We start from the raw sequence: 13,132 nt of genomic DNA, 5'->3' as shown, positions 1-13,132 counted from the left end.
TGTAAAAAACCTAAGCCAATATAGCCTTAACAAAACAAAATTATCTATTAGCGAAACCTAATAACATTTTTCAAGCTAAGAAATTTAAGGAATGGCGTGACGCTATGCAGCAAGAATTGAATGCTTTACATCAAACAAAAACATAGAGTTTAGTGCCTCTTCCTATCGATAAAAATATAATTGGAAACAAGTGGATTTTTCGCATAAAGAGGAATACAGATGGCTCAATAGACCATTACAACGCGCGTCTTGTTACTAAGGGTTACACACAACAGTCCGGTATTGACTATCTTGAAATATTTTCTCCCGTTTTCAAATTTACCATTGTTCGAACAGTTCTTACGCTTGCCACAGTTCATAATTGGCCCATTCATCAACTTGAAATCTCTAATGCGTTCTTATATGGCTATTTAGACAGTGAATTATATATGGAACAGCCGCAGGGGTATGTTGATTCTTTCAAGCTTGACCATGTCTGCCAACTTCATCACTCTCTTTATGGCTTGAAACAAGCTCCCTGAGCTTGGTTTCAACGCTTGCCAAACTTTTTGGAGGGTCTCGGTTTTCACTCCTCCAAGGCGGACTCGTCATTATTTGTTCTTATTCAACGTACATTAAAAATCTATGTATTGATTTATGTTGATGACATATTTGTTACATGTTCAGATTCCTCAAAGTTTCCATAGTTCCTCGCCAGCATTAAGGAAATATTTCCTGTTCGCGACTTGGGTACCTTGAATTATTTTCTAGGAATTGAAGTAAAAAGGGTCTCAAATGGCCTGCTGTTGACACAAAATAAATATGTGGCTGATCTACTGAAAGAGGCAAATATGCAGGATTCTAAGCCATGTATCACACCAATGGCAGTGGTCCCAACCTTGAGCAAGACAATGGGTGCATTTTTGTCAAATTCTGAGCAATATCGCAAATTGTCGGTTCCCTGCAATACATGACCCTGACTCGCTCAGACATTGCATTTAGTGTCAATAAAATAGCTCAATTTATGCATTGTACAACAGAGGTTCATTGACAAGCAATGAAGAGTCTAATTTGCTATATTCGTGCAACAACCAACATTGGTTTGTTTATCTCCAAGAATTCTACCTTGCAGCTTTAATGTTTTTCAGATAGTGATTGGGCTGGCTGCCCTAATGATCGGCGTTCCACTAGTAGATATCTAGTGTATCTTGGAAATAATTTATTTTCTTGGTCGTCAAAAGAACAACCTACTATTGCCCATTCCTCAACGGAGAGTGCATATAACTAATTGGCCAATGCTATCATGTGGTGTGATAACATTGGTGCAATTTACTTGAGTGCCAATCCTGTTTTTCATGCCCGCACCAAACATATTGAATTAGACGATCACTTTGTGTGGGAGCAAATCAAGTTAGGTAGGCTTTCAATTCACTTCATTTTCGATGCTGATCAAATCGCAGATATCATGACGAAACCTCTTGGACAACAACTTTTATCTATTCATTTCAACAAGCTTCGTCGATGTTCCACACTGGCATTAGCTTGAGGGGGACTGTTAAAGTAGAATTATTTCATTACTAGGACTCTTTGTAATTATATTTTACATTTGTAATTAGTGTATGACTCTTGGTAGTTATTCCCTGTATCTATCCTTTTTACTTTTTACAACTATATAAGCTTATATTCATGAATACATCAAGATAAGGAAGAATACCTTGATTTCTTAATCTCCTTATTATTCTTGTTATTTCACAGAGTCCTTTTGATTCGAGGGCTTGAGTTGGTTATACAATTTGAGAAGTATTGTATTTTCTTATTTTAGTCATATGAGCTTAGATAGTTGGGAGTCATGACCCGGATATCTAAAGTCAGTACCAGTAGAGGCTTCATAGACAGTCAGTAGAAGTTTATATATTCAGTTTCAGTTTCGTTTGGTAAAAGTAGAGTCGTAATCTTATAAAGTTCATGTTTATATTGATCAAGTTCAGAGAAGTTCTATATTTTCACTGATTTTATATAGATTTAAGTATTTTATCCAGTTGCTTATGAGTTATGCCAGTAGGAGAGTTAGCTTAGGGTCACTTGTGCCCCTAAGCACCGTGTGACGTCTCGGGACCCAATTTTGGGGCATTACATAAACATTACAAATTAACACAGTACAATAAAGTCATCATACAAAAAGATTCCATGTTGCTTAAAATGATCTTAGAAGGTGACTGGGCAAGAAAGAAAATAAAATTCCAGCACATTATAAGGGAGGGCAACAAACTAGCAGATTACCTAGCAAATCTAGCAATAGATAAAAGGGACTGCAGTTTTGTTCATATTAACAGCTGGAAGCAACAAGAAAATACATCACCAATAGTGACAAGCTAAAGAGCCCGTATCTGAGAGTATCACCTATGAAGCGACAAGGGGAAGGGAAGGCCAAACACAAACTTTTTCACTTAAATATTATTTACATCACCACAAAGGCTACAAAAATAAGTGAAATGCTAGCCTACACTACTCCAACCATCAAAACGGACTAAACAAAATACGAAGGTCCAGTGTCGAATCAAGAACAACAAACATGGAGATGTTTTGTCCACTATAAAGTGGAAATATTGAGCTTCCCATGCACTCAATCACAAATCTGCCTACAGGATAAGAGGAATCAAAATCTACATAGGAAGGGGCAAAAGTGGAAAGATGAGTACTTACCCAGTAGAGCAGAGCACCATCCAAGATGGGACCTTCAGTAAAAAGAAGAGCAAATCTAGCCACCGGAGATCATAGTTGAGAAAAATTACTGGTCAGTGTATCAAATAGGGGAAAACAAGAAAGAATAGAGAATAGTACTCACTCTTGAAAACTGATGTCCAAGAATTACTAGCTTTCAATGCAAAATCATTAATAACCCAAAGAAGAAGGAGAGGAAAATCAACATTGAAAAAAGGCGGCAACATCACTATTCAGGTGTTTAGGAGCGAGGAAATGAGTGTAATGAGAGTGTGTTTAGAAACCCTTATCTTAGGGTATATGTAATAACGAGACAGGGTAGATGGCCAACCGGGTGGGGTTTAGCTTAGATTTTAATTTTAGTTTGTTATTTTACTTTGCTACTTGGCCTTTGTTTGTGTAATTTTGATTTACTTGATTAATAAAAGCTCAAAAATCAATTTAAAGAAAAAGAAATTTAGTTCACACACTAAAAAACTATTCCCAAAATAATATTTCATTACCCTATAGCCAACGGTAACCACATTAAAGATTTTACTTCATTATCTCAATATTTTTAAAAATATTTATAGGTAAATATATTATTTCATTTTCAAAAACATTTATAAGTACATTTTTCAGAGAAAATGGTTGGACGCCAAGCGGTTGTTTTAATAGCCTAGTGGTTAGGACGCCCTGTATTCTAGGGAAATATATAATTGTTGGTGAGTAGTCTCCATCAATATATTGTACCTTATTTAAGACTTCACATAGTTCTCTTGCTGCTAGCATTTAATGGTTTTTGTATGTTCATTTCAATGATAGGAATTTGCATGGTTATTGAAAACAAATTGTGAATTTCATAGTAAAAGGTTCAGGATATACAAGCACTCCCAGAGGTATTTTTTATTCTTCATTCTTGCTGCACTCCCAAAGGTATTTCATTCTTAATTCTTGCTTCACTGTTTTGCCTTTTCCAATTCTCGGTTGATGTTTAATGTAGATTGATAGAGATTTTTCACTATAAAGGCTACCACTAAGAAAGAATTTCACCATAGTAGTAGATTGTGCTAGCTATTTTCAGATAACAACCGGTGTTATCTTGTCATATCGAGTTCAGATCAATAAATAGTTAATCATCAATTTAGATAGTTTATGGTTTATATATGATAGTGAAAATTAAAAAGCCAATTGCCACAATACCATCTTGACCGTAGAAGCAATAATTCTACAGGATCAATAACTTACATATAATTTAGGTAACGTAATCAAAACGACAATTATAAAACTTACCTCTTGAAGCTTTTACAATTATCGTTCAATGCCTTGACCTTCAGTTCTGCAGTCTTCTACTACTGCCCTGACTTAACCTTTGCTTATCAAATTGATGTAATTCCTTTATCTTCTGAACCCTAAATCCTATTTATTCATATTTTCTCATAAATAAGGGAAAATCAAGAGACAAACGTTTTTAGGCCTCTTTAGTTGTCCAGAACGTTTTAGGTCTCTTTAGTTGTCCAAAACATTTTAGGCCTCTTTAGTTGTCCAAAACGTTTTCAACCATTTAAAGTCAGAAGATATTATTTTTCTTCCAAAAAATTAGTAAATAATATTACTTCTTCTAGTAAGTTCTGATTAGTTAATCAGGTATAGCAGGGACCACAGATTTATTAAGAGAAGCTTCTAATTCTGATATTAATTCGGTGATGAAAGAATTATCATATAATAATAAATTATAAATTATTCCACTAAAAATTTGTAATTGCACTCATCGATTTAATTTTAAAATCTACCATTACATCTTATTTAACTACCATATTAAAATTACCGACACCAATCAATTAAATTAAATTTTCTGAAAAATTTAACTCATTAATTAATTTAATCCTTTATTTATAATCCTTAACTTATTTCACATGACGGATACAAAGTCCACCTACAGGGTTTTCACGTGAAAACTTATAAGCAACTGTAAAGGGTATCTTCTATCTCAAGTTCGAGACATGGTTCTATCAATTAATTAATATTTCACTAAGTGATTCGTCATCATCCAACCTATCAAGAATATGTTGACTCACAAAAGAGTCTCACTTTTTAATAGATTAAAATGACAAAATAAACCATATAGATCATAATAATTATATCAAGATTAAGAGTATAAGTACATGTAATGGTCTAGAGAAATCTTTTAATAATATTCAGAACATAAACGAATATCTCTAATTGGTTCATTCAATACATACGAAATGTACTAGCACAAGAAGTCGGAATATTACCACTCTCATAATTAAGATCAAATTATATTTAATCTTGTGCTACAATCATCAAGATGTTTTTCCTACGTCATCTTTGATTGTGAACGTTAAGTTATTACTTATAAGAACCAACAATTTTAATCTTCCGTACATGAGTTAAAATACTTCATATACAAAATTGTCTACTATACAAGTAAAGGACACACATGTTAATACAATGATCTATTCAAATAAATATTTTATTAATATAATAAATAATTTTTCATGAAATGAAAATATAATACTATAACACAAATTGCATGTTTAATAGCACATCCTAACATTGAAATGGTAGGGAAAACGTCTCAATTTGATAGGACGATTAGTTGCTATTATTTTAACCTCTCAAGTTCATCTTCATTGTTTCCTTCCTTGCTCTCAAGATTTCATTATGCAGCAGGGTATGGGGCTACAGAAGAATTATGAAGATCTCAAAAGACAATTTCCAGGCAGTGAACATCATAATTCTTCCGACGAAAAGAATAATGTAAGGAGCTTGTTTTCCAGAGATTTTCAATTGTACTGTGCACATTGTTCTCTTAGTTATCTTAGTGGCTTCAAAGTTTATATTTAACACAAAAGATGATATCCGTTACGTAATTATCCTTTTCCATTGAGAGAAAAAGTGTTAGCAAGATAAAATGCAGACTAAAATAGATCGTCAACCGTCAGTAGATTGCAAGATGAAGTTAATTCAATCAATCAATCAACTATGACTAAATGTCAGACTAGTTGGGATCGGCTACAGAATTCTTCTCTATCCAATAATGTTGAAGTTAATTCCATGTTATTAATTAAATCGACATTTTCTCAGCTATTTTTTCTTGTTTCTGTTTTCTTCCAGAGTGCTCAAGAGGATCTGATTAAAGAAGTTACTCTTTTGGAGCTGAGGTTATGTATTTGGAGAAATGTCTTCTTTCAATGTACCAAAAAGAATTTGCTAAGTAGTTAGAATCAATGTCTATGAAGGATGACAGAAGAAAAACCAGTTCAGCTCCCAAAGTAAGGAAACATTCTGAAGTCAAGAAGCACAACAGGAACACAAAGGAAAGTGCAATACGTAATACTAGTCCTTCTCTGCCACCTGTTGGTAATCCACCAGAAGAATGTAATGGGACAACGGGAAATCCAAGCCTGGTTGATACTACTGTTCTGAGAAGCCACTCATCACTGTCTCACAATGCTTCTGCTTTCAAACCTTCACCTCTAGTTGGAGTGCTTGCTGATGCTGTAGATTCGTATCATTCTTTGCCTTTATCAATGCTGGAGGTAAGTAATTCTATAGAAAAAAAGTGTTTCGGGGGCTGAAATAGCACCTAATCTATCTTTAAATTGATATTAGCTAAACATCTGTTTAGCTAAGGACATTATTTTGTTTATTTATCATGCAGTACTCCAGCATTGGAAAAAAAATACAGAGATACTACTTATATTATTGCCATTATCTGTTTGTGATGCAACTTACAATGCCAAATTGGATCGTGTAATTGCAACCAGCGTGCTCAGGTATCCACTTCAAATTGGACAGCGGTAGATCATTTTGTTAGCAGTTCTTCAAATCATTTTCATCATGCCCCAAACCAGCTATCTGAAGAAATGATTAATTGTATTTCAGCCATATATTTTCAGCTTGCTCACACCCCTTTGTTCAGCTATGGTTACCCATTCTCTCCAATCTCATTATCATCATCAGTGCTGGAATCTTTTCCTCAAGGTCAGAATGATATGGGGGCTTTACAATGTGAAGGAAGTTCTTATTCAACACTGAATAACCCTTTTCACATTAAAGAGCTAAAAGAATTTAGTGGATCTTTTGTCACTATGACTGAAGTGCAAGGGCTACGTCGAGATAAACGGAGCTTAGATGGTGTGTAACGCATGTTACAACATTTTAGGTAAGCTACTACCTCAATTTGTAGTCTGCCTTTTCCTCTTTTTAAATAAAGAATTGGACGCTTAAACCATATTCTGTCTGTAAAGTGATCTGAGGATTAAGCTGAACACATGTTACACTTATAGCATATATAGTGATATATTTGGGCTAACAGTCGCACCTATCCTAGTACCAATATAATCTATTCTATAGATATTTGGACTAGAATGGACAAACAAACAAAACCAAATAATTCCAAACCAAGGAACAATCTTTACTATGGATGGACCCTTGTGGTGCAACTTCATCCCTTTTTAGTTTCCACAAGTGAAGCATTGACTGTGTTTCCATGGGTCACTTTCTTATGGTGGCTCCTCATATTACCTGTCAGATTAAATACATCTATACGACTAAATGCTAATGTTATTGCTTGTGGAAATGGATCTCAGTAATTTTGAATCATAAACATATGTAACCTATATTCTTTCAGTAAGCTTGTTGAGTTTTGTAAATGCTGAAAGGCCCTCAACTTGCAAATACAGATATCTAGTCTCGAAGTTGAAGGAAGTTGATCCTAGAAAAATGAGGCATAATAAGAAGCTGGCTTTCTGGATTAACGTTCACAATGCACTAGTGATGCATGTAATATCCGTAGCTAAAAGTTCTGTGAAAGATTTTTTACTGCATATCCGGATGTGAAAAGTTACTAACGAGCATTTATATATTTCAGGAGTTCTTGGTTTATGGGATTCCACGAAGTACTCTTAAGAGAGTATCTCAACTTCTCAAGGTTCATAACAGTCTGATGTCTGTGAAAAATTATTTAGGTGCTACTGAATCAATTACGCTTTATGCTGAGGTGGTTATCACTTGGGATATTGTGTTTCAGGCTGCTTATAACATTGGAGGGAATACAGTAAGTGTGGACATGATTCAGAGTTCTATACTAGGGTGTCGATTGCCCCGTCCTGGTCAGGTAAATCCATGTTTGCTTCTTTACTTGGATACAGTCCGCTGATTCCCTCTGCTTCATGCGCAATAGATAAGACATTTGTTAGACTAATGAATCTTATCTACAATAAGGAGTTTGTTACTGTGTATGGTCTCAATGGGGCTTGTTGAACTTAAATTGTACTTGCAGTGGATTCAATCATTGTTGTTCCCAAAACAAAAATTTAAGGCTGGAGATGCAAGAAAAGGATATGCAATAGAGCACTCAGACCCTCGTCTACGTTTTGCTCTATGCTCAGGAAGCCATTCTGATGCTCTGGTACATGCAGATTCTAAATTTTTTCTTGGTTGAGATAGCTATAATTTTGTCCACCTTTCGGTGATTTAATCATAACTATATTGACATCATTTAGAATATTGTTACTTAAGTCAATTTTAGAGAGATTCTTTTTCTTTGCGTTGAGTTTTTTTAACATAAAAGAGATGAAATTATCTTTCCACTTTGATACTTCTCTCGTTTTGTTTGGCTTCTCATCATTCGATGAAATATATTCAGCTTCGCTTGTACACACCCAAGAGAGTGTTCCAAGAGCTTGAAGTGGCTAAAGAATACCTTCAGACAAACACAGTGAGGAATCTCATGTGAATGAGGTTGATTTGTGCCCTTCTAGTTCGATGGAAATGATAGAGCTCGCATTGCCTGAACATTTCATAAAGAAATATCAAGGAAGAATGTGAAAGAAAATTGAGTGGATTCCTCACAACTTCACTTTCCGTTACCTAATTTCACATGAATTGCTTGAGTCCGTCATATCCTTCTGATCTAATTCACTGTCAACGGTTTTGAATGACAGTCAATCACAGTAAGTGTATCAATAAAACAAGTTGATCAGAAGAATATGAAGGAAAATAGTTCAAGATACTATTTCAGCTACCGAGGCTGAAACAGGTTTGAAGCAGTTGTGAACGAGGCACATTTAGCAGATGGTTTTTGAGCTGCTAATCTGAGAAGTGGCATAGTATGATCCTTTATTTTTCTTGGCACGCCCGTATCAGCAGGTGCAGCATATACTTTGTATTGATTTTCAAAATACATTAAAACTGCATGTACTTGTACTGGATGCTTAAACACACGTGTATCCAGCACGTACCCATACATAGTTGATCGAGTCCATGAAATATAATGTGTGATTCAACTGTAATTTTCTCATTGTAATGAACGAGTTTGTAACATGCGGATCAAAAACTAAATCACCATTGGATTTGAGCAGTTGTTCTAGATAGCACATGTAAGGCAAAAGCCCAAAAGGCTAGCATATACCGCCATGGAAGGAAATATATTGCCAAGAAAATGTATCTGGTCCATCCGATGGGTTGACTTTATTTGTTTGTGTTGAGAATACAACTAAATGATTAAATTGTGCTCTCAACAGCATAATCTTTTTTATGAGATGACCACACACTTCAATATGATATTAGAGTAGACAAATGAATCTCACCCCACCCATTATGTATATGAAAAATGAATTTTCGCATTCATCAGGCCCGCACATAAGGAGGTATGTTGAGAATACAATTAAAAGTGTGCAGCTTAAGTTTGTAGATGATATAGTGACACACTTCAACAGTTTGAACCATTGATGTAAAGCCTCATGCTTCTCATTTAAGTTTCTGCTTGTTCTGTTCTCTGGTAATCCTTTTTCTCCAAACTGCACTTTGTCTTAGCACATGAAAAAGCAAAAGACATATATAACCACTACAGACATATATAACCACTACAGCTGCAGAGCTGAAAGTGAGATTTTTAGTTAGGTCCGACAATTTTAATTTTACGTTTTAGTTAGTCATGAAGACTAAGTTGAATATAGCATGACGTTATATGCGGTTTTTAAGTCTTTCATGTTACAGTTCTGAAATATATTTTCTCCTCTTCTTTATTTGTAGCTTTAAAATCATCATGATGGTATGATTTTTGAGTAATCTTTATCCAACAAGATAGCTAGATTGAATATAACATGAAATCATATTAGTCTATCATGATTTGCATCCACAGTTTTAAAAAAGAGTATATTTTTTCTTTAATTGTAGCTTTATAATCATACATGCTTTTTCTTCTTTAATTGTTGCTTTATAATCATACATGTTTTTTCTTCTTTAATTGTAGCTTTATAATTATAGTGATCCAGTATGATCTATGAATACTATCCTACTAGACAGCTAGTTTTAATATAAAATGAACTTTTTCGTTCTTCATTTTCCTCTCTCGTCTCACCCATCTCCGTCTCGTCCATCAATAGTGGCCTGAAACGTTGCAGAACTCTTTACACAGTTCCCTCCGTTTTAGTTTCAAACCCATCGATCAAATTCTATTACTACCCCATAAATGCTAAGAAACTAGTTACATTTTCTCTGTCATGTCATCACTCTAGGGGATTTTAGTTTGGCTTCTAACGCTTCCCAAGTTAAAAGTATGTAAATGACTTTTCTGAACAAATTTAGGGCACAATTATATATTTCCTGTTTTCGTGAATGTTACAAGAGGCCTACACCGCAAATTAAACTAAAGCATACCTTATTAAATATCTACAAACTAGTAACAAATAACAATCAAACAAATTCATTAACAACTTTGAACAATGAATTTCACGTAACAAAATAAAGAAATGTAAATCTGAAAGAAAAATTGTTCATAATAGATAGATATACCCTAATAACTTTGTTAGTTGCAACCAAAACCTAAAAAATGTTTCACTCTTCAAGAATGACTCTTAATTTAGCAGTAAACTAGTTTCGTTTGCATGCTGCAGCAACGATTACTTGACAGCTTCTGATCCCTCGTGAGAAAAAGGATCAACACTTTTTATCCATTAAGACCACATGAGCGCTCTCCATTACTACTTGTTTTTATAGCGTCAATGGATTTTACGGCCAAAGTAGCCATGTCCTCTGCCGAAAGGCGTTGTCGCCTCAACCCATCAAGCGGCAGATTGAACTAACGCTGACCAAGAAGCAGCTCATCGATTGTCATCACCGAGTGCTAAAACAAACCCATCTTCCATTTAATCTGAATTATATATGAAAATAGAGTTTTCTAATAGCAGCGCCATTACTTATTTAGACGCTTTGATAGGAGAGAAGAATTCTTCGAGTTCGCCTTCTAAATGGACCAATTTAGCAGTGGCGTTAAGTTGGATCTTGCTTTACGAGAACCACAATTATCCATAGTCAATTAAGTTTAAGTTTTAGTGACATTGACTAAATGCTAAGGTTAAAAAGCCCGGGAGCAGCTCCTCTCTGGTACACAAACTGTCCAGTTTGTCCAGTGGAGTACTAATCTGCTAACAGTTGTCCACTAATAAATCTAAGGGCTAGTAATTAATTAATCCAAAAAGCTCTTTAAACTATGGTTAAATCAAAGTATCAGGTTTGGCTTAATATCAATTTGGCAAAATTAAGGTAATCCGAGAATAATGCTAATTGTTGAGAAAGAGTTGTGAAAAAATGGACTTCTGGTGGAAAATATTTTCAGTTGGAAAAAGATTCTTACCATGAAAAAAATATTTCTAAGGGAGAATGATACAACACTCACAAATCGAGAAACCAAATCATTCAGAAGGCTCAACAACAGAAGATCACAAAGAACAAGAAAATCAATTGAAGAACAATTTTATCTTCTCGGAAAGAAGTGACAATACAAAGTCAAGTTATTCGCTGCTTTACACTCTTCTTATAGCTGTAATTGTCAATGTATAGCTGTTGTCAAGGTATAAAAAGTATCCATCATATGTTTGATAAAATGCCTAAACTAGTTGAAGAATAATTTTATTTTCTCGGGAAGAAGTGACAACATAAAGTCAGGTTATTCGTTGCTTTATACTCTTCTTATAGCTACAATTATCAATGTATAGCTGCATCTGTCAATGTATAAAAAGTGTCCATCATATGCTTGATAAAATGCCTTAATTAGACCTTTATAGTAATTTCGAGTATAATACATAGAGTTAGCATTTAATTTCTCAACTCACCTTATAAGTTTTCCAAATGTAGAGTGATTCATTATTTGAACTTGTTATATAGTTAATTTTTTAAAATTTCACATTACGGTTACTTTTTAACTATAGGATTTACTGATTATTCTTTTTTTTTTTTTATATTCTTTGTATTTTAGATTTATGGACATTGGATCTAGTGAGTCCCAAAGTGAATGTAATATGCCTATAAAACTTGGGATGGAGTTTGATTTGGATGAACATACATATGAATACTATAATCAATACGCCGATGTAATTGGTTTTAGTATTTGTAAAAAATATGCTAACAAAAATGGAATCCAAGGATATGTGAGTTCAAGAAAATTGACATGTTATAAAGAAGGTATAGAAACAAAGATAAAAGAGATATAACAGTCCAAAAAAGAGACATGAAACTAGAACAGGGTGCTTGGCTCATATTATTGTTAGTCGCCAATCAAATGGAATGTTTCGCATTACTTCATTTGAAGAGAAACATAATCATCCTCTTGTTCCTTCTTCTTTGGCTCATATGTTGCCCTGATAAAGAAAGATAAAAGTTGCCCAAGCATATGAAATTGACTTATTAAATGATTTAGGGATACGTCCTAAAGCTTCATTTGATTATTTTGCTTGTCAAGTTTGAGGGCAATTTTTTCTAGGTTACATAAAGAGAGATCAGAAAAATTATCTTCAGGATAAAAGAAAAGATAGTTTGAAACGTGGAGTGACTCGTAGTCTGATTGATTATTTTGAGAAAAGAATATTAGAAGATCCTGCTTTTCGGTATTCTTTACAATTAGATGATGATGGTTTGATAACGAATATATTTTGGGCTGATGCAAAGATGATAAGAGATTTTAAGATTTATGGAGATATTGTGTGTTTTGACACGACATATAGAACAAATAAAGAGTATCGGCCTTTGGCATTATTTGTTGGTTTGAATAATCATAGGGAAATGGTTATATTTGGAGTAGCCCTTTCATATGAAGAATCAACTGAATCTTTTGAATGGGGTTTTAATGCATTCTTTAGGATTATGTCTGCAGATAAACCACAAACAATTTTTACTTATCAAGATCCTGCAATAACTACTGCTATCTCATTGGTAATGCCACAAATATATCATCGTCTTTGTATATGACACTTGGAAAAAATGCATTTAAATATCTTAATCATATCTTTAGAGATAATGAGTCATTTTCGAGAGATTTTAGCAAATTACTTTATAATTATGAGTATGAGGAGGATTTTTTAAGTGCACGGAAGGAAATGCTTGAGAAATATGATCTTGAGGATAATAGTTGGTTAAAAAATACGTT

General features: G+C 34.1%; 1 protein-coding gene across 9 annotated transcripts; it reads left to right on the top strand.

The window, feature by feature from the left end:
• Positions 1-3,330: 3,330 nt before the first annotated feature.
• Positions 3,331-9,241, top strand: LOC107845913. 9 transcript variants are annotated; one of them, XM_047397882.1, is made up of 11 exons: positions 3,331-3,404; positions 3,505-3,615; positions 5,371-5,460; positions 5,818-6,242; positions 6,365-6,479; positions 6,589-6,868; positions 7,389-7,488; positions 7,577-7,636; positions 7,736-7,822; positions 7,988-8,116; positions 8,354-9,241. In XM_047397882.1, exons 6-11 carry the CDS (start codon positions 6,852-6,854, stop codon positions 8,441-8,443), a joined length of 483 nt encoding a protein of 160 aa, XP_047253838.1. In that variant the 5' UTR covers positions 3,331-3,404; positions 3,505-3,615; positions 5,371-5,460; positions 5,818-6,242; positions 6,365-6,479; positions 6,589-6,851; the 3' UTR covers positions 8,444-9,241. The 9 variants fall into 9 exon arrangements, 8 of the variants coding, with proteins under 8 accessions (XP_047253838.1, XP_047253839.1, XP_016545911.1 ...); XM_047397883.1 differs by having other exon boundaries at positions 3,334-3,404; positions 3,505-3,578; positions 5,374-5,460; XM_016690425.2 differs by having other exon boundaries at positions 3,340-3,404; positions 3,505-3,578.
• The last annotated feature ends 3,891 nt before the right edge of the window (positions 9,242-13,132 follow it).

The sequence above is a fragment of the Capsicum annuum genome, chromosome 10 (assembly GCF_002878395.1).
Source record: "Capsicum annuum cultivar UCD-10X-F1 chromosome 10, UCD10Xv1.1, whole genome shotgun sequence".
NCBI classification, from domain to species: domain Eukaryota; kingdom Viridiplantae; phylum Streptophyta; class Magnoliopsida; order Solanales; family Solanaceae; genus Capsicum; species Capsicum annuum.
This window is presented reverse-complemented; position numbering and strand designations above follow the sequence as displayed.